Source organism: Dipodomys merriami, unplaced genomic scaffold (genome assembly GCF_024711535.1).
Source record: "Dipodomys merriami isolate MVZ:Mamm:240054 unplaced genomic scaffold, mDipMer1.0.p SCAF_2, whole genome shotgun sequence".
Lineage (NCBI taxonomy): Eukaryota > Metazoa > Chordata > Mammalia > Rodentia > Heteromyidae > Dipodomys > Dipodomys merriami.
Window position 1 is genome coordinate 79,615,716 of NW_027203381.1, and position 24,243 is coordinate 79,639,958.

General features: G+C 39.4%; 2 protein-coding genes across 6 annotated transcripts in view; one reads left to right on the forward strand and one right to left on the reverse strand.

Moving 5' to 3' along the window:
- Positions 1-3,696, reverse strand: part of Atp6v1a (ATPase H+ transporting V1 subunit A) — a 51,165-nt gene extending 47,469 nt beyond the window's left edge. The window contains exon 1 of one of the 2 annotated variants that reach the window (XM_070030213.1): positions 3,591-3,696. The gene's annotated coding sequence lies outside the window, so the exon portion shown is untranslated. Of the gene's footprint in view, positions 1-3,343; positions 3,533-3,590 lie in introns of those variants that run through there. The other variant, XM_070030215.1, reaches the window with a different exon arrangement.
- Positions 3,697-4,011: 315 nt separating this feature from the next.
- On the forward strand, positions 4,012-22,730 carry Naa50 (N-alpha-acetyltransferase 50, NatE catalytic subunit). Of its 4 annotated transcripts, none has more exons than XM_070030218.1 (6): positions 4,012-4,237; positions 4,701-4,824; positions 16,529-16,665; positions 17,070-17,189; positions 17,779-17,845; positions 19,804-22,730. In XM_070030218.1, the coding sequence occupies exons 2-6, from the start codon at positions 4,817-4,819 to the stop codon at positions 19,976-19,978; spliced, it is 507 nt and encodes a 168-aa protein (XP_069886319.1). In that variant the 5' UTR covers positions 4,012-4,237; positions 4,701-4,816; the 3' UTR covers positions 19,979-22,730. The 4 variants fall into 4 exon arrangements, with proteins under 4 accessions (XP_069886319.1, XP_069886320.1, XP_069886317.1 ...); XM_070030219.1 differs by lacking the exon at positions 4,012-4,237 and adding an exon at positions 4,491-4,595 and having other exon boundaries at positions 16,532-16,665; XM_070030216.1 differs by lacking the exon at positions 4,012-4,237 and adding an exon at positions 4,492-4,595.
- The last annotated feature ends 1,513 nt before the right edge of the window (positions 22,731-24,243 follow it).

The window sequence follows — 24,243 nt, forward strand, 5'->3', positions numbered from 1 at the left end:
ACTGAGCCACCATCCCAGCCCCAAGCTTCTGCTTCTTAAAATAATATCAGCAAGTTTCATTGTTCTGTTTTCCTATAGGCAAATAAACTACGTGGATGACATCCTCATTCACCCTCTTCATTAGCCCTTCTCCCTTCCTACTGGTACATATTGATTTCTCTTATCAGAGCCTAAGAGGAAAGTTTCTAGGTTTCAACCCCTAGCCTAACTTCACTTGAAAATGCACATGACCAAGGTGTTATAGCTGGAATGAAGAGCCACTTGTATTGTGTACTTTCTTAATTTAGTACAATGCATCTCTCTTCCCTTTCCTTCTATATTGGGATGACAGCTGCACTTAATTAGCAAGTAAACTTACATGCTGTGGAAATATATTAGTAACTTCACCAATAAAAGCCAAATGAGGGCTGGGAATGTGGCTTAGTGGTAGAGTGGTTGTCTAGCATGCATGAGCTAAGATCGACTCCTCAGTACCACATGAACAGAAAAAGCCAGAAATGGCTTTGTGGCTCAAGTGGTAGAGTGCTAGCCTGGAGCAAAAGCAGCTCAGGGACAGTGCCCAGTCCCAGAGTTCAAGCTCCAGAAGTGGCAAAAAATAAAATAAAATAAAATAAAAATCCAAATGAGGTTTACATCCATTCCACTAACTATGATTTGGGGAAATCATAGTTTTTAAATTTTTTACATTTAAAAGCTAAAAACCTAGTATACAACCTTAAAAGAAAGCATGTTTTGATATAACTAAAGTAGCTTGTGGTTTAATCTCATGGTCTGATTGCTCAACATTGATTCAATAAGCAAGCATCAGTCAATTCAATGTTTTTGTGAAGAAGACACAACAATGAAGAGGTAATCCGTGAGCTCTTAGGAGATTTATAGTTCAGCCCATAAAAAATGTGCCAAGAAGTAAAAAGAGAGTAGTATATTGTGGTAGTCTATAGGACTGAGTGGCTACCTGATCCCAAGGAAAAAGAATGAGTTCTTAGTGGTGATGATAATCTGTAAAGGCAGTGAAAACAAGCAAGATTTCAGAGTAAGAACACAAAAGAGGATATTATATGCTATTTAATGGTGTACTATTGCACAATTTCCTAAGTAAATGTTAAGATTCCTATGTTGGAACAGTCATAAACTTGTCTCAGAAATGTCTTACAATTGGCTGGGAATGTGGCTTACTGGCAGAGTGCTTGCCTAGCATTCATGAAGCCCTGGGTTCGATTCCTCAGCACCACATAAAACAGAAAAAGCCACAGGTGGTGCTGTGGCTCAAGTGATAGAGTGCTAACCTTGAGCAAAAGCAGCTAAGGGATAGTGCCCAGGCCCTGAGTTCAAGACCCAGGATTGGAAAGACGAAGAAAAAAGAAATGTCTTACTAACTTCAAATCATAAAATCCTGTGTATGTGAGAGGGAGCATAAGCAGAGATAGGAAGAGAACAGTGAGAGAGAGTACAAAACAGAGAGGGGGAAAGGGATCTGAGAATATCCTAGAAATTCAGTCATCAATTAGTACTAATCTTCACATTTTAAGTAGTCTAAGTTATTGCTTTCATAAGTTCCCTAAAACTGGAGAAATTGTGAAGTAAAACTGCAGACTCATTCAACATTTTTCATATTGCCATTTCCTCTGTCTAGTACTCAGTGCTTTTGTAGCTGGTTTTCTCTTGCCTATTTAGGAACACCTGGACAGAACTGGTTTGTACAGAGTTAGAGAATTCTTATTTGATGGAATGTCACCTGGCCAAGGAAACAACACTGTTTTGTTTTGTTTTTCTCTCCTCTAGGGACCAAGGAACCTTATTCTGGAGAAAAGTAATGGCTAATAAACAATGTACAATAGGCAGTGTCTACCTAAAGATATCAACAGATTATTCTCCAGTGTGGGTATACGTATAAAATACTAAAATTGTAAATCTATCAATGACTATTTGTTTTTCTTTATTACTTGGGAAAGCAAGATCATCAAGGCTACGTTTTCAGGTAAGGACTACCAAATAGGTCAGCTTTTCAATTTTGTTAAATTGCTATCATTTTAGGATTTTAATTTTCAGCTCATCTGAACAAAATAAGGCCAGTTTATTATAGATAATTATGGAGACACCAAAACTAATAAAAGTCAGTCTCATTTCATCACTCAAAAGATGACTCGATATTCCTCACTTTTCAGTTGGCTTTTTAATAGATTATATGTATATTGACCAGGAAACTAAATTTTAACTGAGAATATGATTTTTCACTTTAAGAAAACATGGAATCTAAATTAAAAAAAAAAATCAGAGCTGCAATTTTGTAAGGTCTTTAGACTTAAAACAAAAACCAAAACCTGAAGGACTTTCTGAGTTTGCAGTACAAACAAAAGAGTTTAACCCCAAACTGAAAAACATTCTTTCCTTAAACACAGTTTGAGGTCAAAACATTGGCTAATATGTTACACATAAAATGGCAGTACACTGGTTGAACAAAAATCCTGGCTAAACACTTTTTGTGTTTTGACAAAATACTACCCCCAAATATCAGAAGAGGTCACCTCGAATTTTACAAAGGGGAGAGCTAAGAAGGGACATAATTACCAGATAAGACCAGTAAGTTGGTCGAGGGATGACTGGAAATGGCAATTAAGTACAATTTTTAGCATGACAACAACGCAAAAGGTGCCAAAGGCAGAAGAGTAAGCAACTTGTAGATTTAATCTTTTTTTCCTTTATGTTGCAATTTTTTTAAGAAGTGATTTAATTAATTTAATTTTTAGCTCAATCAGTTTCCCAAGAATTACTTTCCTTTTAAGAAAATCTAGTCACTTTTCCATAAAACAGTCTAGGCCACAGGCTTGCTAATCCATTAACATCATCTTTCATTGCCTCTTCATTCAATCGAGACTGTCGCAATACTAAACACCCCCGTTCTGAGCACAGTGAATGCTTATTTCTTCAATGTCTTTTCTTATACACCTTGCTTTTAACCTTCCCATACCATTTATGCTTCCGAAGCATGGGATCACTCAAAGCACCTTCCTAGCAAAAATGACGGATAAACCCCTTATAATTCCTGAGAAAGCACACTGCTGAGGAAGCTTTTCAGTGACTCTGCAGTGAGGGCCATTATCGGTGACATTCCCTCCTCAGCCAGTCTCACCAGAGACGCCTCTGCCTCCCAGGGTTTTGTCTATCTTCCTGCTCATGCGACTAAAAGCCTTGGCTAAAAAAAAAAAAAACACAAAAAAACCAACCACCAGCATTGGGGAATGGGACCTGGTGGCTTGCTGCAGCACCCGAGGAATGGATGAACTAATGCTGCCACACGGAGCTCCAAAGGGTCCGAATCGGGAACCATAATGGCCGCACTCACTCTCAACCCCGAGGGAGGTGGACGTCTCCACCTCGCCAGGTACAACGAGGTCGATGACGGTGAAGGGTCGGGGGATCCAGAGAGCTGGAGAAATAAATGAGCTCCGAACCCACGCAGTGTGACAGCGGGAAGGATCCGGCACCCCAGGCAGCGAAGGCTGTTCCCTTTTCCTTCTTCCCCTCCGTCCACTCCTACTAGTCCCCACCCCCCCCACCCCACAAGTCGCCAGTTACCGGCCGCCGCTCACCTGGCAGGGGCGCGAGGTGTCAGGACAGTTCCGACCCCGGGTACCCAGAGACTCTGTCACCGCGGGAGGGGAAGTCTTCAGCAGCAGGGGGCGGGGCTGGCTGGACAGTCACGTGACCCCGGAGCCCCGCCCCTCCACCCTCCCCACCCTGGCGCAGTGCATCTCGGGGGCTTGCACGGTTTTTACACCTCCAGGACGTTAGTTCTTTCGTACTTAACCGGGAGTAACCCTCCCCCCCCCCCCCCCCCCGTCCCGTCCCCCGGCTTTCTTTTTACAAAGGCTGTGTGGTCAAGGGTAAGGCCGAAGGCGAGGATGGCAAGGGTTAAAGTGCATTGCTAAGGAAGTGACGTTTAAGCCACAAGCTAGGGACCGGAAATGGCGATAGAGTCCCTTTCTCCCCGCCCCCTCGAGCCCCCCCACCGGGAAAACCCCAGGCTGTGAAGCTAATCACGTGATGCCGAAACTTATGGTGTGCTGGAGGGCGGCCAAGGCCTCCGGCCGATTGTTAACAGTGCTCGCTTTTAAAGCACACGCGAGCGTCCCCGCCGACTTCTTTACCCTTGGGAACATCAGAGTTAAATACCCTTGCGGAGGAGCCACGAGCGTTTGAAGGTCACGCTGGGAGACAATCGACCAGCAAAGACGGGGTGGGGAAAAGATCGGGTTTTTTGCTGATGTGAGAGAAGCGCAGGAAGGGTTGGAACAATCCAGACTTGACCGCCCGGGCCTACCAAGCAAGCCTCCCCAGTCGTGTCGTAAGGGGTGGGAGGAGGAGCGTGACGAGCGCGAGGCGCAGCCCGGGAGAAAGATGGAGGTGCGGGCCGGGAGGGGGAGGGGAGGGCCGCGAGGCCCGTAGTGCGGCTGCGCGCGAGGCCTCGGACGCGCCGGCGCGCAGAGGGGGCGGGGTGAAAGGTCACTGTGCGGCGGCGGGTCTGGCTGGCGGCGGCGGCGCGGCGACGGCAGGCGGGAGCCGAGTGCCCCGGGTGCACGTGTGGAGAAGCGACGGTACCGGCGCGGCGGCGGGAACTCCCCCTACCCCTTCCGGAGACCCCCGGGGGGCCGTGCTCTGCTTCTGCGGCCTCCGTCACCTCCTCAACTCCCTTTCCTTAGGCGAGGAGGCCGGCTGGTGGGGTTGAGTGGCCCGAGGTGAGGGCGCGGAGAGCTCGGGGCGACGCGGACGACGGCGTGGAGAGCGGTGCTAACGACGGCCTCAACCGGAGGGGAAGATGAAAGGGTGAGGCCCCGGGGCCCGGGGAGAGGGGCGTGGGCCCGGGCGGAGAGGCGCGGGGCCGGGGCCGCGCCGAGGCCCGCTCGCCGCCGGAGGGGGCGGAGGCGAGGCTGTTGGCGGGCCCGCGGCGGCCACGGGGTGCGGAGCCCCGGATTGGAGCCCCGAGGCCGACCGAGTGCTGAGTGGGGCCACGGGGAGAAGCTTTTGTGAGACGCTTGGAGCTGTAAACCCCGGAGCGGACGGCCGCCCGGGCCACCGACTGTAGTTGAGTTGTGCTCATACCCAGATCCAGGGTCTGGATCTGCAGTCTTTGGACACCTTTTCACGTACGTTCCCAACTTGTCGGGGGTGTTAGGGGGGGGGGACTGTTGGGGGGGTAGAGAACCTTCTGGAGGGATAAGGAATCGGAATAAAAAGCACAGCAATGGATATTAAAGGGCTAGTGACTCAACTAGATCAGGGTTGGGCAGAGCGAGTGGGGGGGGGGAATGAGCTGTAGCCCTGTTCGGAGTTGGGGTGCCAAAATGTTTAAGGAAGTATTGAGGATCAGTAGGTGGAGCTATTGCTTCAGGAGTTTGTATTGCCCCAGAGTGGCGTGAAGGGGATTCTGGGTTACAATGTTTTCTGCACTTCATTGACATACTTATGGTCTTGCAGTTTCCCTCTTGGAAGAAATTTTGGTGTAACTGTTTTCGTGTGAATGAAAGTGTTTCTTTACCAGAGAAAGAAATGGAAGGGTTTTAACCGTTAGAAGCTTTCTGAGATTGAGTACTTTTGTGTGAAATTAAAAATGAACACCCTCCCTCCCCCCATTAGTTAAGTAGTGTTAACTAAAAGAGCTTTCGGAGATTCCTGAGTTTTTAAGTCAGATAAAAGTTGAAACTGTGAAGCTGGACACCAGTGGCTCATGCCTGTAATCCTGACTTCTCAGGAGGCTGAAATCTGAGTATTGCGGTTCGAAGACAACCCAGGTAGGAAAGTCCATGAGACTCTTTTTTTTTTTTTTTTTGTCGGTCGTGGGGCTTGAACTCTGGGCCTGGGCGCTGTCCCTCAGCTCTTCAGCTCAAGGCGAGCGCTCTACCACTTGAGCTACAGCGCCACTTCCGGTTTTCTGCTGGTTTATTGGAGATAGGAGTCTCACGGTCTTTCCTGCCGGGGCTGGCTTTGAACCGCGATCCTCAGATCTCAGCCTCCTGAGTAGCTAGGATTACAGGCGTGAGCCACCAGCGCCCGGCTGTCCATGAGACTCTTATCTCCAATAAACTACTCAGAAAAAGATGATAGTGGCGCTGAGGCTCAAGTGGTAGAGCACCAGCCTTGATTACGGAGAGGCTCAGGGAGAGCACCCAGGTCTTGAGTTCAAACCCCAGGACCGAAAAAAAGAAATGTAACTCTGCTTTAAGTTAGTGGAGCTGTTCAAAGTATTAAGTACATCGTTGAGAAGAAAGTTAATCCGTTTTCGAGGCAATCTCATACTGCCAAAAATAAATAATGTCTCAGTGTAGTTGTTTGAAATCACGGGAGAGATTCTAAAGTTCGATTTGGTCTTAGGCCTGAAATACATTTTCTCACTTTGCTTTTGCTTTATTGGATAGTCTTTCAGTGTTGAATTGTGTATCTTGGAAGTATTTGCTCCACTTCCATCTTGATCTAGGAAGTTTGACTTGCTTTTATTTTATATCTGAGCCAACATATTTGGGAAGTCTGGTTTTTCTGCTAGACAGTACTATAATCCTTGAGTATAGATGCCATCTCCAATTTAGGGTTGATTTTTTTTTTTTAATGCTCATTGTCACACAGTTCATATTTGCCACGTTCTATTAAAGTAATAAAAATGAGGCTGAAGGGTCCCCGTGTTAAAACTGTGGTAGGGATTTATAAAAGGGGAAACTCTCAAGAATATTTTGAATGTTTAGATCAAAATCTTTGACTTTGCTCAGTTTCCACAGTATGTAATGTTCTTCCTGGTAACTTGCTATGGAAATGGGCCCAGAGATATTGCTCACTGTCAACTTTGAATTAGTGTACTTGTCAAACAATTATTTTAATTTTTTATTGTTGTTGTTGTTGGTTGTGGGGCCTGAACTCTGGGCCCCGGGTACTGTCCCTCAGCTCTTCAGCTCAAGGCAAGCGCTCTACCACTTGAGCCACAGCGCCATTTCTGGCTTTTTCTGCTTACGTGGTGCTGAGGAATTGAACCCAGGGCCTCATGCTTGCAAGGCAAGCACTCCACCACTGAGCCACCTTCCCAGCCCCAATTATTTTAGTTTTAAATGAATATTTAAGTATAAAGTGATGGAGGAGATCCCTAAAGAAAATTTATATAAAATCTAGTTACTGAATCTGTACCACTCAATCTAAAACTGAGTCTTCATTGGTCTTACACTTAACAATTGTGAGCTTAAAATTACCTTCTTGACTGAACAATTTCAAGATGATTTTATAGAAATTGTCCTTTGTATTCCCAGAGTAAGATGAACTTTTCATTAAATTCAAAGTGTGTTTTTCAAATGAAATTAGGATATAGTACATTCTTTGAGCTCTAGAGTCACTATGTACAATATGGTCAGTCTCCTGACTTGATTGGGAAGGTCCTATAAAAAAAGTCTTATTCTAATTTTTTGTATGAATTTTAATTTGCTAGGTTTTTTGTACACTGAACTGGACAGGAAGTTGAATAGATACATCTGAAATTAGGAATTACAGAGTTCCTAACTACAGATCAACCTATATTTAAGTATTTTGCATTGGGTCTTGGTGCCAATGGCTCACACCTAGCCTAGTACGTCAGGGGGCTCTGAGATCTGAGGATTGTTAGGAAAGTCCATTAAATTTTTTTTCAGCTAACTAGTAAAAAGCTGGGAATGGAAGTGTGCTCAAGGAATGAAACATCAGATTTAAATGAAAAAGCTCAGGGAGAGCACCCAGGCCTAGACTTAAAAGCCCCACAGTTGGCACAAAAAGAAAATATAAATGTATCTCTTATGCATTGATACCTGTTATTTTATATGGGATTTTTTGTTGTTGTTTGGGACAGTACTGGAGTTTGAACTCTAGGCCTTTCACTTGTGCTGGTGCTTTTACCACTTTTAGCCACACTCTGAACACTATTTTTGGCTGATTATTTTTGATATTGGTAGTAGTAACTATAAGGTATTCCATTGTATTTGGTATTTTTCTTATTAGATTGATTTCAAGTTACTAATTTCTGTTTGTGTTTATATGCACACCTGCAAGTTTGAGGTATGTGGGGAGATGTTAGAGATACTGACTTGAATTTGTGGGTGGTAAAAAAATTTTTGTTATTCCTCTCTAGGGAAAATGATATTCAAATAAGAAGTTTACCTTAGACAGTTATGACTGGTGTGGCATTGTAGTCATTGATGTAATGCAAGTGAAACCAAATCCGTTTGTCCTTCCATTATGATAGAGACAGATTGAAATTGGTTCTAGCTTTTGGTGTTTTTAGAAGTCTTTTTTTGGGGGGGTGGTTGGGGGGAGGGTTGGTCTTCAGGCTTGAACTCTAGGCCTGGGCGCTGACTCTCAGGCTAGTGCTCTACCACTTGAGCCACAGCACCACTTCTGGTTTTCTGAGTGGTTTATTGGTGATAAGAGTCTCACTGACTGTCCTCCCTGGGTTGGCTTTGAACCGGGATCCTCAGATTTCAACCTCCTGAGTAGCTAGGATTATAGGCGTGAGCCATTGGCACCCAGCCTTTTAGAAGTCTTTAAAGAAGATGTGAACACATACGAAGGTATAAAAGTAGGTAGGATAATATAAATACAGAACAATAATGCTTATGGAAACATCAAAAGGAAGCATTTTGTTTAAATGTTACTAGACAGTAAAATGTTAGATTCTGCCATTAGAAATGAAACTGTTGAAAATTTTCGAGTAATGATTACCTGTAAACAGCCTTGTTAATTGGGAAGAGACCCAGGGAGTCTTCTGGGTTACATGAAATATTATGTATCTTTGTTGATTATTTAGGACATAGGAGCTGTTAACAAGCTTTATGATGTTTTCCAGATCATCTTAGTTTTTTGAGACAGCATCTCCCTATACAGCCCATAGTTGAGCTTTAAACTGGAGGACCACCATGCCTGGCTATGTTGCCATAAACTTTCAGTCCTTCTGCGTTAGCCTCCCAACTATCTGGAATTAACACTGTTTGGTTACCACGTGGTTTTTTATGTGCAAATGAGGCTTTCTTGTTAAAATCAATGCAGTGTCCTAATTCCTAATGGAAAATTAACATCTATTCCAGATTGTAATGATTAGGTACAATTCTACCATAATGCATAAGATACTTTATTTGCATATATCTAGAAATAGAATTCACTGTATGATGTAGAAAGTATCTTTGTTACCCATACTGATATGTGTGCGCTGTGTTACCATCTGTAGTGTTTGTTTTCTGTGGACAGTAAAGCTCTGAGCAAAAAAATTTCTATTTCTGTTGGAAAGAATTTTTTGAAGGTCAATCAGAAGCTAAGCACTCACCTATTGCATCAGATACATTTTCCCTGTTTATCATAGATTCTAATATTTTGACTATTGGTGAATGTTACTGTATACACATGATTGGAGAAATGGGAAGTTGGGACTATTGGTATAAAAATTATGCATTCCTCTTATTACAGTTTGTGGCCAGATTGATTTCACATTATTCTACATGAACTCATCAACTAAAATCTCTTTCTAGGTCTTACAAAGCATTATTTTTCAAGGGCTTTTTCCAGACCAAACTAAAACATATTAAATTTCACTTTGTTATGTCATGCTGTGGCATCCTAATTTTGTCTTCCAGGTGTTAGCTGTCGTCAATACCTTTCAACTTAGAAAAGATAGGTTTTCTTTTTGTTTGTTGTTTTGTGCTAGTAGTAGGTCTTGAACCCAAGGCCCGGGGCACAGTCTCTTAGCTTTTTTGCTCAAGGCTCTACCACTTGGGCTAACATTCCATTTACAGGCTTTTTGGTGGATTATTGAAGATTAGAGTCTCACTGACTTCTGCCTCAGTTGATTTTGAATCAGGATCGTATGATTTCAGACTTCCTGAGTAGCTAGGATAACAGTTGTAAGCCCTGGGACCCAGCATGAGTTGTGTACTTTAAAGCTACAAAATTATATAATGGAGTTACCCTACTACATGCCACCTTTTCTGTTAACTACTTAAATTAATTCAATGCCTGACTACTGGCAAAATACTGATATTGTTGAATAGAGTAGAAAGTTAAGTTTAGCCTTGATTACAAGGTGAGAGGAGTTCACCTGTTTGGATATGCATATTACAAATTTTTATTTATATATGTGACTTGAATTACGTTTCTGTTGGACATAATATTCTTTATAAATACCTAATATACCCACGAGGCCCTTAAAAACCAAAGTTGTGTAAAACATGTCATAGAGAATCTGTTTTCAGATGGCAAGTATTTCTAAATGTTAGTCCAATATACCACAAATGGTAGGATTACTTAACTAGTTTCTTGACTCCTGAGTCTTTTGTTTGTTGTCATCTGAAGAACAATTGTTTAATTCTAAATTATAAATTGTAATCTATTGCTGATAGCTAAGCCAGCAATAGCTTTAATGAGTTCTCAGACTACAAAAAAGAAGTGGGGGGGGGAGGGTTATGTGAGAAGAGGGGGGGAGGATGGGATGGGAAGGGGAAACAAAGGAGGAAGCTACAATGCTTGATAAGAAATGTACTCATTATCTTGCCCATGTAATTGTAACCCCTCTATACAGTATTTTCACAATTAAAAAAAAAAAAAGAAGTTATTGAAATCTCTGGTGACACGTGACATAAATTTGCCACTTTTAGTTCTATATCTGCACTACTTTTCTGTGATGGCAAGAAATAAAATCCTGGAGTTGAATTGTTCTTTTCAAGCTCTCTCTTCAGTTGGGTATTGTGCTTGTCTTCTCACCCTTCACCTATAATATTCTTTACAAATACCTAATTGCCAACTGAGCCAATCAGGGCATTTTCATTTAGTCTTCACTCTGGCTCAGTTAACAATTACAGAAAATATCTCTATAATCTATTAATGAAAAAGTACAAATGTAAGCCAAGAAGGAAAAAGCACTTACTAGGTTCTAAGATTATAAAGTAGTTTTGTATGGCCATAGCTAAGTGATGAAGGGCTTTATACAAAGATTATTTTGATTCCATTATAGTCACATGATCTCCTTTGCTCTGAACTTTCTTCATTAAGGTATTAGAATTCCATCTGAAATGTGGACTTGATTCATCATGCTAAGGGAAAGAATATAGGAAAAGGTTGTGGAGATAGTTGAGGATACAGAACTAATAGGAATTAGAATAGGACAGCGTTCCTTACATAAGCAACTTAAAAGGGGAAGATTAATGTATTTTTCTCAATATCAGAGGTCCATGGTTGACTTGCTCTTTTGCTATATGTCTGCTCTAGGCAGAATATATTTATTAGGAACATGTGGCAGCATAAACTAGTAACCTCATGGTAGTCTGAAAGCAGAGGAGAGAGAGAAAAGATGAAGAATGGAGATAGGTGCTCTTAATTTATGATTATATCATGAAAAAATGATGTAGTCAGTTTGGGACAAATTGAATTTCAGATACCTATGGAGATCACCAGTATCAGCCAGAAATACATGCCAAGATTCTGAAATTTGGAAGTGATTAACATTTAAATGGTAATGAAGAAAATGTCCTGTTTTAATTCTCAGTGATGTGAAGATGCCTATAAACATCTTTCAACCAAAGAACCCTTTTTCCCCCAAAAGTATTTTCCAGCCTAAAATATCAGTAGTAAAGAAATTGAGAAATCCTACTATAAAGTATAGGTGAGATGAGAAAGCTGTGTCAGTTCATATCAAGGGCTAGAAATGGTTGGATTTGGTGTAGATAATTTACTAATTGTTTGAAATATTTAATTACCCTACATCCTACAGTTCAGTAGAAAAAGTAAAGTGTAAAAATATATGCTTGTAGCAGTGTAGAGATGTTAGAGCTTGGAAGAAAAATAATATTTCACATGAGGTAAAAATCTTGTTCGGATAGATTAAGGCCTCCTAAAAAGTATTTAAGATGTGCTTTGATAAATCCTGAATTGGCTTACTTTTAGGTTGGAGGAATTTATTCTCTAAAAGAGTTATTCTTTAATTTACTGAAGGTAAGACTTTAGAACAGTATTACTGGTAGCTAACCAAAAAAAAAAAAAAAAATGGACACCTAAATCTGACCATAGCTATACATTGAGCCTTGCTAAAAGATACTTTGAGTTTGATGCAAGTGCACCTTTTTCCGTCCATATCAGATTAATATCCCCCTTCCCTCTTATACATACACACACTCTCAGGGGCCTTTGAGTAAAGATGATTTCTTTGAAGGAACATAATAGGACTGATCTAGAAAGTTTGGGGGTTCCTAGATAAATGTAGACCTGATTCTGACTTTTTTGGTAGCTGTATTGAGCATCTTTGTGCTCTGGGAGATGGTTTGTTTTGTCATCTGTAGAATGAGAATAACCCAGTAGTTTCTCAAATCCCTTTCAGATGAAACATTAAACAAGAAATAACTAAGTAGTTAAGATTTTGTGCCAAAGAATTCCATACCTATTCAAAATGTGATTTTTAAGCTTTGGGTTTTGTTTTCACTTTTTACTATAGATCTTTAAAAGTCACATTTTAGGCCAGGTGTTTGCTCATGTCTACTCAGGAGTCTGAGATCTAAGGATAGTGGTTCAAAGCCAGCCTGGGCAGGAAAGTCTGTGAGACTCTTATCTCAGATAAACCACCAGAAAACCAGAAGTGGTGCTGTGGCTCAAGTGGTAGAGCACTAGCCTTGAGCTAAAGAGCCGAGGGACAGTGCCCATGCCCAAAGTTCAAGCCCTAGACCAAAAAAATAAATTAAAAATTAAAAAAATTTACACTCTGTACAGTGAAAGATCTACTTTTGTGGAATAATATACCATCTTGTGGCCCTTTGTAATACCCCACAGTAAGTTTGTTTTTACAATTATGGTCATGATTACCAATATTACTTTCATGTTTCAAAATAATTGAGAGCTTTCTGTAGTGTGAATTCCCCTTCAAAATTAATGTTGATATTTAATCCATTGTAACAGGCTAAGAGATGGACTCTTTAAGAGGTAAATAGGGTTTTAGGGAAGCCACCTTCATGATTAGTTTGACTTTTATAGCAGAAGTGAATCTATTATAAAAGGAAGGGGAATTAAGTCTTTTTCCTCTCTTATTATATGGTATCTTCCCTTAATCTTGGACTTCCCTATGTCCAGAACTGTGAGTCAAAGTTCTCTTATTTACAGTTTTACCTAATCTGTAGTATTATGTTACAGCTGCAGAAAATGGACAAAGATAGAGCTTCTTATCTAAGACATGTACTCTCTCACTTAGGACAAAGCTTGTTTTGTAATCTGTGAATAAAGATTTCTTAGTTTCATATTGAGAGCTTAAAAATTACAGCATATAAAATATGACTGAAAGCCTAGTGTTAGTGGCTCATGCCTGTAACCCTGGCTTCTTGGGAGGCTGAAATCTGAGGGCCCTTATGGTTCCAAACCAGCCAAAGCTGGTAATATGTAGGGAAGTGAATGACTTCATCATCCGGCTACTATGTGAGCATTACTTGATCATAGATACTGCAGTTCATTGATAACCACGACAGCTAAATAGCAGGAAGCTTATATTTGGGGGGAAAATGGCGATTCATGGCCCAGGTAGAACTGAGTAGAAGTTAAAAGTTAATTTTAAAATGTTGTTCAATTAAAACATTATTTCTGGAATTTTGTTTTTTTGCTGGGTGTGGGGCTTGAATTCTGGGCAATGTGCTATCCCTGAGCATCTTTTGCTCAAGGCTGGTGCTCTACCACTTGAGCCACAATGCCACTTCTGGCTTTTTAAAGTAGTTTATTGGAGATGATTCTCACAGGCAGGGACTGGTGGCTCACTACTATAATGCTACTCAGGAGGCTGAGATCTGAGGATTACAGTTCAAAGCCAGCCAGGACAGGAAACACCATGAGACTCTTATTTCCAATTAACCAAGAGAAAACTGGAAGTGGAGTTGTGGCTCAGAGTAGTAGAGTGCTACATGGTGTATATACATCATATGTAATGCCATATTTATATATGGCTGGGGTGGTAGCCTAGTGGTAATTAACTAATATATCACAGGGCCTGAGTTCCATCGCAGCACTGTCCAAATGTGTGTGCACATCTGTGTATATGCAAACACATAGTACTTTTAACTGTCCATTTTAGTACCAAAAACAACATTCTCACTGCCCTTTAAAGTTGCCACAAAAGGTCAAAGTCGTTCAGTTTATGAGTTAAGTAATGAGCAGTGCTTGCATTTGTTGCGTTTTCCCTCTTTTTATTAAGGAAAATTTCAAATGCTTATGAAAGTAAATAGTGCAATGAGCCCTATCATCTGATCCCCGTCAGGAGCTAGAGAAGTAGGAAAGAAACCCCAAACCAGTAGGAATTTCTAGGATAGACTACCCTCTGGGATTGTCCATCTGTGTACACAGCTCCTTCACGGTTCTAGCAGGCTAGGCTATCGGTATGCGATGAGGGCTGCCCCCCTCAGGCAAGAGGTGGGCACCCTGGATCTCCTCTGTGTATTCCTCTGACTTGCACCTGTACTGAGCGGGCTTCCTATTTCATGAATAAGTACTATGTGTCAGGCCCTGTACAACAAAATGGACAAAGCTCCTGCCCCAGTGGGCTTGAGTGTGTTGACACAGAGTGAACAGGCTGAATTCTAAGTAGAATCTATTATTTCATATTTACTTTACTTTTTTCCCTATTTTTTTGGGGGGGGGGTCCGGTCGCGGGGCCTGAACTCTGGGCATGGGCACTGTCCCTCAGCTCTTTAGCTCAAGGCTAGTGCTGTACCACATGAGCCACAGCGCCACTTCCGGCTTTTTTCTTTTTGCTTATGTGGTGCTGAGGAATCAAACCCAGGGCCTCATGCATGCAAGGCAAGCACTCTACCACTGAGCCACCTTCCCAGCCCGTTTTTTCCCTATTTTTAGCTAAAGCACTTCAAAGGAAACTACAGACATACTTTATCATTCTACTTATACATACTTAAAATGAATCTTTCACAGAAAATGTCTTTTAAAAACAAAATATGTGCCAGGCCCCTGTGGCTCACGCCTGTAATCCTAGCTACTCAGGAGGCTGAGATCTTAGGATCAGGGTTGAAAGCCAGCCTGGGTAGGGAAGTCCGTGAGTCTCCTTTCTCCAGTTAACCACCAGAAAACTGGAAGTGGCGCTGTGGCTCAAGTGGTAGAGTGCTAGCCTTGAGCTGAAGAGTGCAGGGGCAGCGTCCAAGCCCAGAGTTAAGCCCCACGATCAACAACAACAAAAAAATACATAATATGAGAAGTAGTACTGTGACTCAAAGGTAGAGTGCCAGGCTTGAGCAAAAGAGCTTAGGAACAGTACCAGACGTTGAATTCAAGCCCCATGTGGGGACTGACCAAAACAAAAAACGTAATATGGTCTGATCATCTATATATTTAATTTTCTGGTGTCTTTTAATGTTCTTTAAAAATAACCCTGTTCACATCAGATTTCAAAATGGTCCTCACACTGTAGTTGGCTGAAATGCTCGCTTGTCTTTTAAAGAAACAAACTGACTGGGGTTGGAGGCTTTGCTCCCTTGGTAAAGCACTAGCCAGTGAGCAAACACCTCAGGTACCAATTTCAAGTCCGGCTCTTGGGCCTAAAAAAAAAAAAGACTGGGGGGGGGCAGGGTGTGGCGAGAAGAGAAGAAAGGAATGAAGACTTTCTTTAGCTGGCACTGGTGGCTTACTCCTGTAATCATAGCTACTCAAGTCAGATCTGAGGATTGTGGTTCGAAGCCAGCCCAGGCAGAAAATCCATGAAATGAAATGTCTATGCTTAATCACCCCAAAGAAGCTGGAAAGTGGAGCTGTGGCTCAAATGGCAGATGCTAGCCTTGCGCAAAAAAAGCTCAGGGAATGCACCCAGGCCCAGAGTTTAAGCCCCACGACCGACCAACAACAAAAAACTTCTGTGATTGACTGAAATGGACTGATGATTAATTTGCATATGTTTCAGTCTTAATTTTTTGGCTTTTGCTAATTATTGGATATAGGAGTCTCGTGGACTTTGTTGCTTGGGATGACTTTGAACTATGAGCATCAGATCTCAGCCTCTGAATAGCTAGGATTACAGGTGTGAGTCATCTACATCCAGCTAGGAATATGAATTTTAAGTATTACCTTGTGATTCTGTTGTAGTTGGTTCCTGTACCACTTCTCTTGATAATCAGAATGTACACTTACTGCATACTTGAATTGTTTTCTTAGAATAAATCCTAACAAACTGGATTAGTTTGGACAAAGGAGATGTATTTTTTAGGCTTCTTATTACATAATGGTGGAACATCTTCAAGAGACTGTATTTTATATATTATTAGTATATTTGTTTCTGAAGTGTGGTTATAAAAGCTATGAGTAGAGTAGCGTTTGGAGTGAATGATGGGCAAAATTTGCTTTTAAGTGGTAATCTTCAGAATTACAGTCAGGAAAAAAAAGAATTATAGTCAGGATGAAAGGGTTGGATTTGTCAGTCATGAGAAAAGTGACAATTACCACTTAATGAATGTAATCATTTTAACAAATGAAGCTAATTATATTTTATTGAGTACATTTTGATTTGTTCCAGTAGCCGGATCGAGCTGGGAGATGTGACACCACACAATATTAAGCAGTTGAAGAGACTAAACCAGGTCATCTTCCCGGTCAGCTACAATGACAAGTTCTACAAGGATGTGCTGGAGGTTGGCGAGCTAGCAAAACTTGGTATCATATGTTTTTTTTCTTCTCTTTTTACAAATTACATTTTTCTGCTGTACCAGTTAGAATTAGATAGAGCAGGAAGAGTTATCTAATACCTTTATTTTACAAGTGAGAAAATTATTGTGATCCTGGTTTTGAGGGGAACAATTTCAGAAATCAAGATAAATATTTGAATTGTAAAAGGAAATGTTAAATGTTCTTTATGATATTATCTGATAAACTTTTCTGATGGTGAAGGCCTAGCCTCTACAGACAAAGTAAGAGGTTTCAGGCCATTAAGATTGATATAGTGTAGCTAACTAAAGTTTAATGCTTATATAACAATAACTTAGTCTTTTAGAGAGGTGGAAAGAGTTTATTAAGATGTGTTTGTGTTGAACTTTGTATCTTTGTATTCTCCATGGCAGCCTATTTCAATGATATAGCTGTTGGTGCAGTATGCTGCAGGGTGGATCATTCACAGAATCAGAAGAGACTTTACATCATGACACTAGGATGTCTAGCACCTTATCGAAGACTAGGAATAGGTAAAACTATTTGTTCTTCTTTAAAAATATATAATTACATGGTTTGTTAGTATGTTTGATCTAGTACATCAAGCATACCAGGAAAGCATTACTAGATTATTAAGTGAAAACTTGTGTTTATTAACGTAATTCAATTGGAAACCCTATAGGAAATTGTTCTCTTTTGCTCACATTTCATTTTTTTTGTATTGTTAAAATTTTTATTGTTATTTTACTGTTGTATTTTTGAGACATGATCTTGTTTACTTGCCTTAAATGTTCAACCCTCTTGCTTCAGCCTCCCAAGTGGTGGAATTACAAGTGTGAGCCACATCTTCCTGGCAATCTTTGATTTTTGGCAATACTAGGGTTTGAACTGAGGGCCTTGTATAACTTAAGCCACACCTCTAGCCCAACATGTTGTTTAGGTTCTTTAAAGTGATTATACTTGCTCTTTTACAGTTTTAACCATAGGTAACTATTACAAAAAGCAAAATTTAAGGAAATAAATGTCTATGTACTTCATAAGCTCTACATTAGGATGCATGAAGTAGTTGAGATGAGAAGTGTCAAATTTAAAGGTTGATTTATAAGGTTATTTGTCTTTTAGGAACAAAAATGTTAAATCATGTCTTAAACATCTGTGAAAAAGATGGCACTTTTGACAACATCTATCTGTAAGTATAAGAATACTATGTTCTTATTTGTAATAAATAGTTGATAGTCTTCGTTAGAAAATTTGGAATCTGATTATTTACTGTATATTTGAAAACACCATAATAGTATGTTTAGTTGTCCCTTGATAATCTGTAAGGGGTTGCTTCCAGCATCCCAACCCCTAATTACCAAAATCTGAGAATGTTCTCATTCATATATAAAACGACATACTATTCACAGATGACCTATGCACATCTTCTCACTATGTTTTAAATCAACTTAGATTACTTTTCATATTACAGTATAAGTGCTATGCAAATATGGTTACACTATACTGTTTAAGGAGCGACAAGAAATAGTGTGACAAGAAAATAGTTCGGTGAACAATTTTTTTCTGAACATTCGAAATTTGAATTTGGCTGAATCTTGTCAAGAGCCATCAATATGGAAGGTGGATACAAAGTTTTATTTGTTTTGTTTTAAAAATAGCTTAAAAGCCTAAGATAAAACACATGGCTTTTTTGGGGGGGGGGGGGGTCTGGTCATGGGGCCTGATCTCTGGGCCTGGGCGATGTCCCTCAGCTCTTCAGCTCAAGGCTAGCACTCTACCACTTGAGCCACAGCGCCACAACCAGCTTTTTTCTTTTTTTGGGTCCGGTCGTGAGGCCTGAACTCTGGGCTTGAGCGCTGTCCCTCAGCTCTTTAGCTTAAGGCTAGCACTCTACCACTTGAGGCACAGCGCCACTTCTGGGTTTTTTTTTTTCTGCTTATGTGGTGCTGAGGAATCGAACCTAGGGCCTCAAGCATGCAAGGCAAGCGCTCTACCACTGAGCCACCTTCCCAGCCCCCAGCTTTTTTCTTTTTGCTTATGTGGTGTTGAGGAATTGAACCCAGGACCTCATGCATGCAAGGCAAGCACTCTACCACTGAGCCACCTTCCCAGCCCGACACATCGCTTTATTATATTGGGAAAAGTTTGTAAATAATAGAGATAAATTAGGATTACAATTTAGATGTTCAGAATTCAAGGCTACAGATGCCATTGTATTATTTTCCTCATGTTTGCATTCTCTGTACTTTGTTCAAGGCTGAAAATAACATGTTCATTTGAAATTAATTTGAGATTAATAACCCAAGTCAGAGATGTTCTAGCTGAGATTATACTTCAGAATGCCAGTTTGAGACTAAAAATTTAAGATTACTACCATGATTCATTCTTTCCATTTCTTTCTTTCTTCCCCCCCGGTCTTTATTTCCTTTTGTGGGAGTATGTAAGTAATAGGGATTGAACTCAGGGCCTGGGCTGTATGCCTTTAACTTTTTTGCTCAAACTTTAGAGCTTTACCATTTGAGCCACAGTTGTACTTCAGGCTTTTTGGTGGTTAATAGGAGATAGAGTTTCTTGGACTTTCCTGCCTGGACTAACTTCAAGCTTTGATCCTCAGCCTCTTGAACATCTAGGATTACAGGTGTAAGTCATCAGCTCTTGGCTTAGAAAGTTCAAATTTCTTAATTTTAAAGCATAGCATACTTTTAGTTACCACCATTCATTCCTCTGGTTATTTTTCCTATTTCAATTACAGAATTCTTTCTCTCCAATAAAAAGTATGATAGTACTTTATCCTTTGTTAACTGTAAAATGAACAACTATTAATGAGTCTCCTAATCCCACTCATCTATTTTGCAAATGGAAAAGATAGATTAAAAGGTTTTCTCTTATGAATTAACTAATCTCTGTTGATTACTGGTAATGTAAAGAGAATGTCTGCAATATTCTAACTTCAGTTTGAAGCTATTTTCATCTGTCTTGGAGAAGACTTAAAAGCTGATAGAAACAGAAGACATTGTACGAAAGGAAATGTACTCATGTAATTGTAATCCCTCTGTACATCACCTTTATAAACAAAAAAGTTAATTAATTTTTTTAAAAAGCTGATGAAATGTAAAATCTATTATTTGTTGCCATCTTATATTTCAGGCATGTCCAGATCAGTAATGAGTCAGCAATCGATTTCTACAGGAAGTTTGGCTTTGAGATTATTGAGACAAAGAAGAACTACTATAAGAGGATAGAGCCTGCAGATGCTCACGTGCTTCAGAAAAACCTCAAAGTCCCCTCTCAGATCGCAGATATGCACAAGACAGACAACTAAACAAATTTCATATGAACTTCTTGCACTTGCTTGTCGCCAAATAAAAGAGGCCCATTGATTTCCCCTCCCCCTCCTTAAGCTTTCTCCCTCATTCTTGTTTTCCTTGCTTTTCTTTCCTCTAAAAGTTTAATACTTTCACAGACTTTTTTTTAAATCATGTTTGGATTGTTGCAGTTCTCATTTTTGTGAGGTGGTTGGATTGAAAGAAGAAGGTAGGTCTGTTTTGTTTAAGTTAATAAGATGTACCGTCCCAAAACGTTAAGTATCAGATGATTTGGAAATTTTTAGCTGATTTTATGTCCTGCTTTCATATTGAAGGTCAGAGCCTACAAATACTGTTAATCTCAAAAGATCAAAAGAAGCAGTAGCAATATCTTACTTTCTAATTCATAGACAAGTTTAGTGTGTTTGTGGTACTTTTGGACTTAATTTTAGGGAATGCTAATTCCTAGACATTGCCTTCACTCCATCTTTAGTCCTTCTGAGCACTCTCAGGAGTTGGACCACTTGTAATCCTTGTAAGAAATTATAAGCTTACTTAGCTTTTCAGAGCAATTTTTTTTCCCCTCTCTAATGAGTGGAACAGTTTGGGGTAGGTAGTGTTATATTTTTATCTAAGTGTTTGGTTAAATTGCTTTTTCAATAGTAAGCTGGTTGTTAGCAGGTTTATTTTTCTTGCTGTTCTGATTGTTCCTAGAGGCATTAACTTTTGGAGTGTAGGCTGGTGAGATTAATTTTTTTAATATGCCAGCCAGAGTTATGGCCTTTAACTGACCTGAAGAAATTTAATTTTAATAGACTTTTTCTTGTATTTTTGTTTCAATAGGCCCAACAATAGTCTAACCTTAAAATTGGAGTTGATGTCATTGTAGGTCAGTTCCTCAAATAAGCACCTGTTTTCTCTTGGACATATTGAAAAATATCTAAAGAAAGCTTAGATAGACTTGTTGCACAATAAAATACATTTATTGTCAACTAATGTGGGCTGTTAAAAGTGTGGCCACCGAGTGCTTAGTTATATAGGAAAGACTAGACAGTATTTTTAAGAATAACATAGCTATGCTGTTGCATTTCTGTTGGAGCACATCCCAGATTTGCTTATACTCTTGTGCCTATAATATTGAATTTAAGAATTTGGAATAAGAGGAATGGTTAGTTAAACTAATTGCTTCTATTCTTGGAGAGGTTAGAAGTATAAAGTGTTAATAATGCAAATATCACTGTGATCTCCTGTATTGACAGTTCTGGTTTGTGGCAGACCATTTTCTGGCATGTAGGAATCTTTGACAAGTTGATAATTTTTTGTAAGGTGAGAGATGTCTGAATTACTCATATTTTCAGCCCGTTGTCCCATTGCTAATATTTAGAAGATTTTAGATTGTCAGTAGTGATGGTTCAAGAAATGTCTCATTAGACTTTGAAACAATACACAGGGCTTGTCATTTGACTTTAAAAGGCAGTTTGATTCTTGATATTTATCCTCTTATGTAAAATTCTGGGATAAAAGACTCATTTATGAGTAGTTAAAGAACAGAATTATTTTACAAAGTGTTTGTGTACACTTTTAACCTTAAGTTTTTGTTGAGAATGTGTAAGTGCAAAGTAAAATAGACTTCAACAGTCTTCAGTGCCAAGAAAAGAGAGGAAGGAATATAGTTGCTGAGTTTATAGGGTTGTAATCTTAAGATAGTAAAAATGTAGAATGACCACACTGGTTTCTTGGGTATTAGTTTTTTGAAAAGTCTAAATCTAAGCTTAGAAGACAATTTAGCATTAAGCACCTTTACCTTTATGGATAAGCTTCAGCTTGCTCTTGCCAAGAGAAGAGTGCTTGAGTTACAGAAAACATAATTAGTTTGAAGAAATCAGCCTTTTTGTATGTAAACTTCCAGATATCAAAATAGATTTTGATATATAAATGAGTTTTCTGAGATGACACTGCCTCTATTTCTATAACCCTTTCACCTGGACTATCTAAGCAGTCCTATGAATGTATTCCTAAGTGTGGTTATTGAAAACCGAATAGCTGCCTCATGAAATTAAATACATGTTATGTAAAGAGGGGAAATATTAAAGTTTGAATTGATTGTGTAGGCTCCCTATTATTATAGTTTCTTTTTCCACACTAGTGAATGACACAACCTAAATTTAAGTGTGTATAATGGGTTAATTATCCTACATCAAACTTGTATTGAATAATTCCATCCACTTACAGAAGAGAAGGATATGGAAGAGGTAGAACCTGGGCACTATTATATGCCTGTGAATCAGTAAAGACAGAAAGTAGTGCTCCTTGTTGAGTTGTTATTTTGATATGTAATAATCTTTGAGGTAAAACAGTTCTGTTAACTGGAGGATAATTGATTATGTCATATTTTTCAGGACAGATAGTTTATACTGGGGCAAATAGGTTAAAATTGAACTGTATGGTATTTGCATTTAGGTTCTAAAGAAAAGAATCTGTAGAGAAATCTATGCAATATATAATTTGTCCAGATTAGTTTTCATTTGGGGAAAGGAATTCTGAAGTATCTCTAAAGCAGTTTTTACTCGCCAACTGAAAATCCTCCAAGCAGAGAAGTGTTGGGAAACTATGGTGTGTGGTGGTGGAAAAGAAAAGATCCCTCAGTTTTTGGAGGGAATAACTTTAAAAAACTTAAATGGCTAAGTTTACTTGGTGCAGTTAAGAATTAAACTTGTCAATTTTAACATTGCTGTTACATCTAAAATAAACTTATGTGATGTTCTGGTAGTGATCTGTGATGTATATAAATGTCAGGAAAAAAAATCTGAATTGTGCTGAATCCTGCAGTGTACAACTATACATAGTCATTTTCTACCATTTTGCTATTTTCATAGTTCTCAGGATCTAAATTTAAAGCTCATAAAAAACAGTGCTGGTGTAAAAAAGGCATGGTAATACAAATCTCTTGGAACTTGATAAATTGCACAAAGTCTTGTGGTGTGATCCCAGTGAAAGAAAAGGTAAAGTCTAGGAAATAAACCTGCTGTATTATGAATGTAATTGTTAAAAAGTTACATTCACATTAGGCTGCAGGCTATTTAATGTGTATTGACTATTAATGTATTGAGATTTTTTTTGTAGTGAAGAAGGAGTACTTGGGTGAGTCTGCGTTCATTTCTTCCCCACCCTTTCCCCTTGAATTTTGTAAAAGACAACCATCTGTTACGCTTTATTGATCATTACATTAAGAATTAAGCATAAATTAATGCTTAAAATTTACAATCAAAAAGTTCTTATTAAGGGATTTATTTCATTCCAAAAAAATGGTTAATTTGTGCCTGGTATGTCTTATTTATCACAGCACTCCAAAATTTAGTAGTTTGAAACAAGAAACATGTTTAGAATCTACATGCAGCTTACCTGGTGTTTCTAACTTAACGATCTCATAAATTTCTAGTAAAACTGTCAGTTGCATCATCTTGAAGGCTTGATAAGAACTGGACCCACCACTGGGACTCATTCATATGACTTCAGTTTCTTACTAAGTGGGCCTCTGTAAGGGCTGCCTTATATCTGACATCCTGTACAAGTGATCTATGAGAATGCTAAGCAGAAGCCAACTTCCTTGTAACAAAACCTTTCAATCAAAGTTTTACTTGGAAAGTGAGTAAATAATATGAAGCAGTTGCTAAATAGTCTAACAGTTTTGTGATCGGGGGACTTGAACTCAGCCTAGACACTTGTTCCTTTTCAACTATCATTTAAATCTTGAAAAATAACTGCCTTATTATATTCATATGAAAGCTTAAATCCAACACGGGAAAATTCTCTACTGGGCATAATAATCTTGAAGTTTCTGAACTTTGGCCTAGATATTTACTGCCCTCAAAAACATGACATCTGAACTCAAAGGAGGTAAGTCTATTAAAGATTGTGTTAAATCATTGTAGCTTTAAAAGTTTTTTCTTTTGTTTCTTTGACCACATTTATGGAGCTAACCTTGTTAGATAATCTTTTATAAACCATATTGGCAAGATTAAAAGTCCTCCATTAAGGATTTGAACAATATTGCCTGGTGCTGGTGGTTCATGCCTGCAATCCTTAATACTCAAAAGGCTGTTCAGTTAACCACCAAAAGAAAGCTAAGGGATAGCTCTTGTGCCCTGAATTCAAGTCTCAGTACAGGCCAAATATATATTTGAACAGTCTACAATTCTACTTGTTACTAGCAGTCTCCAATCCTGAAGGATAATGGTACACATAAATTCATAAATTGTCTCTATAAACAATGTTCTACAAA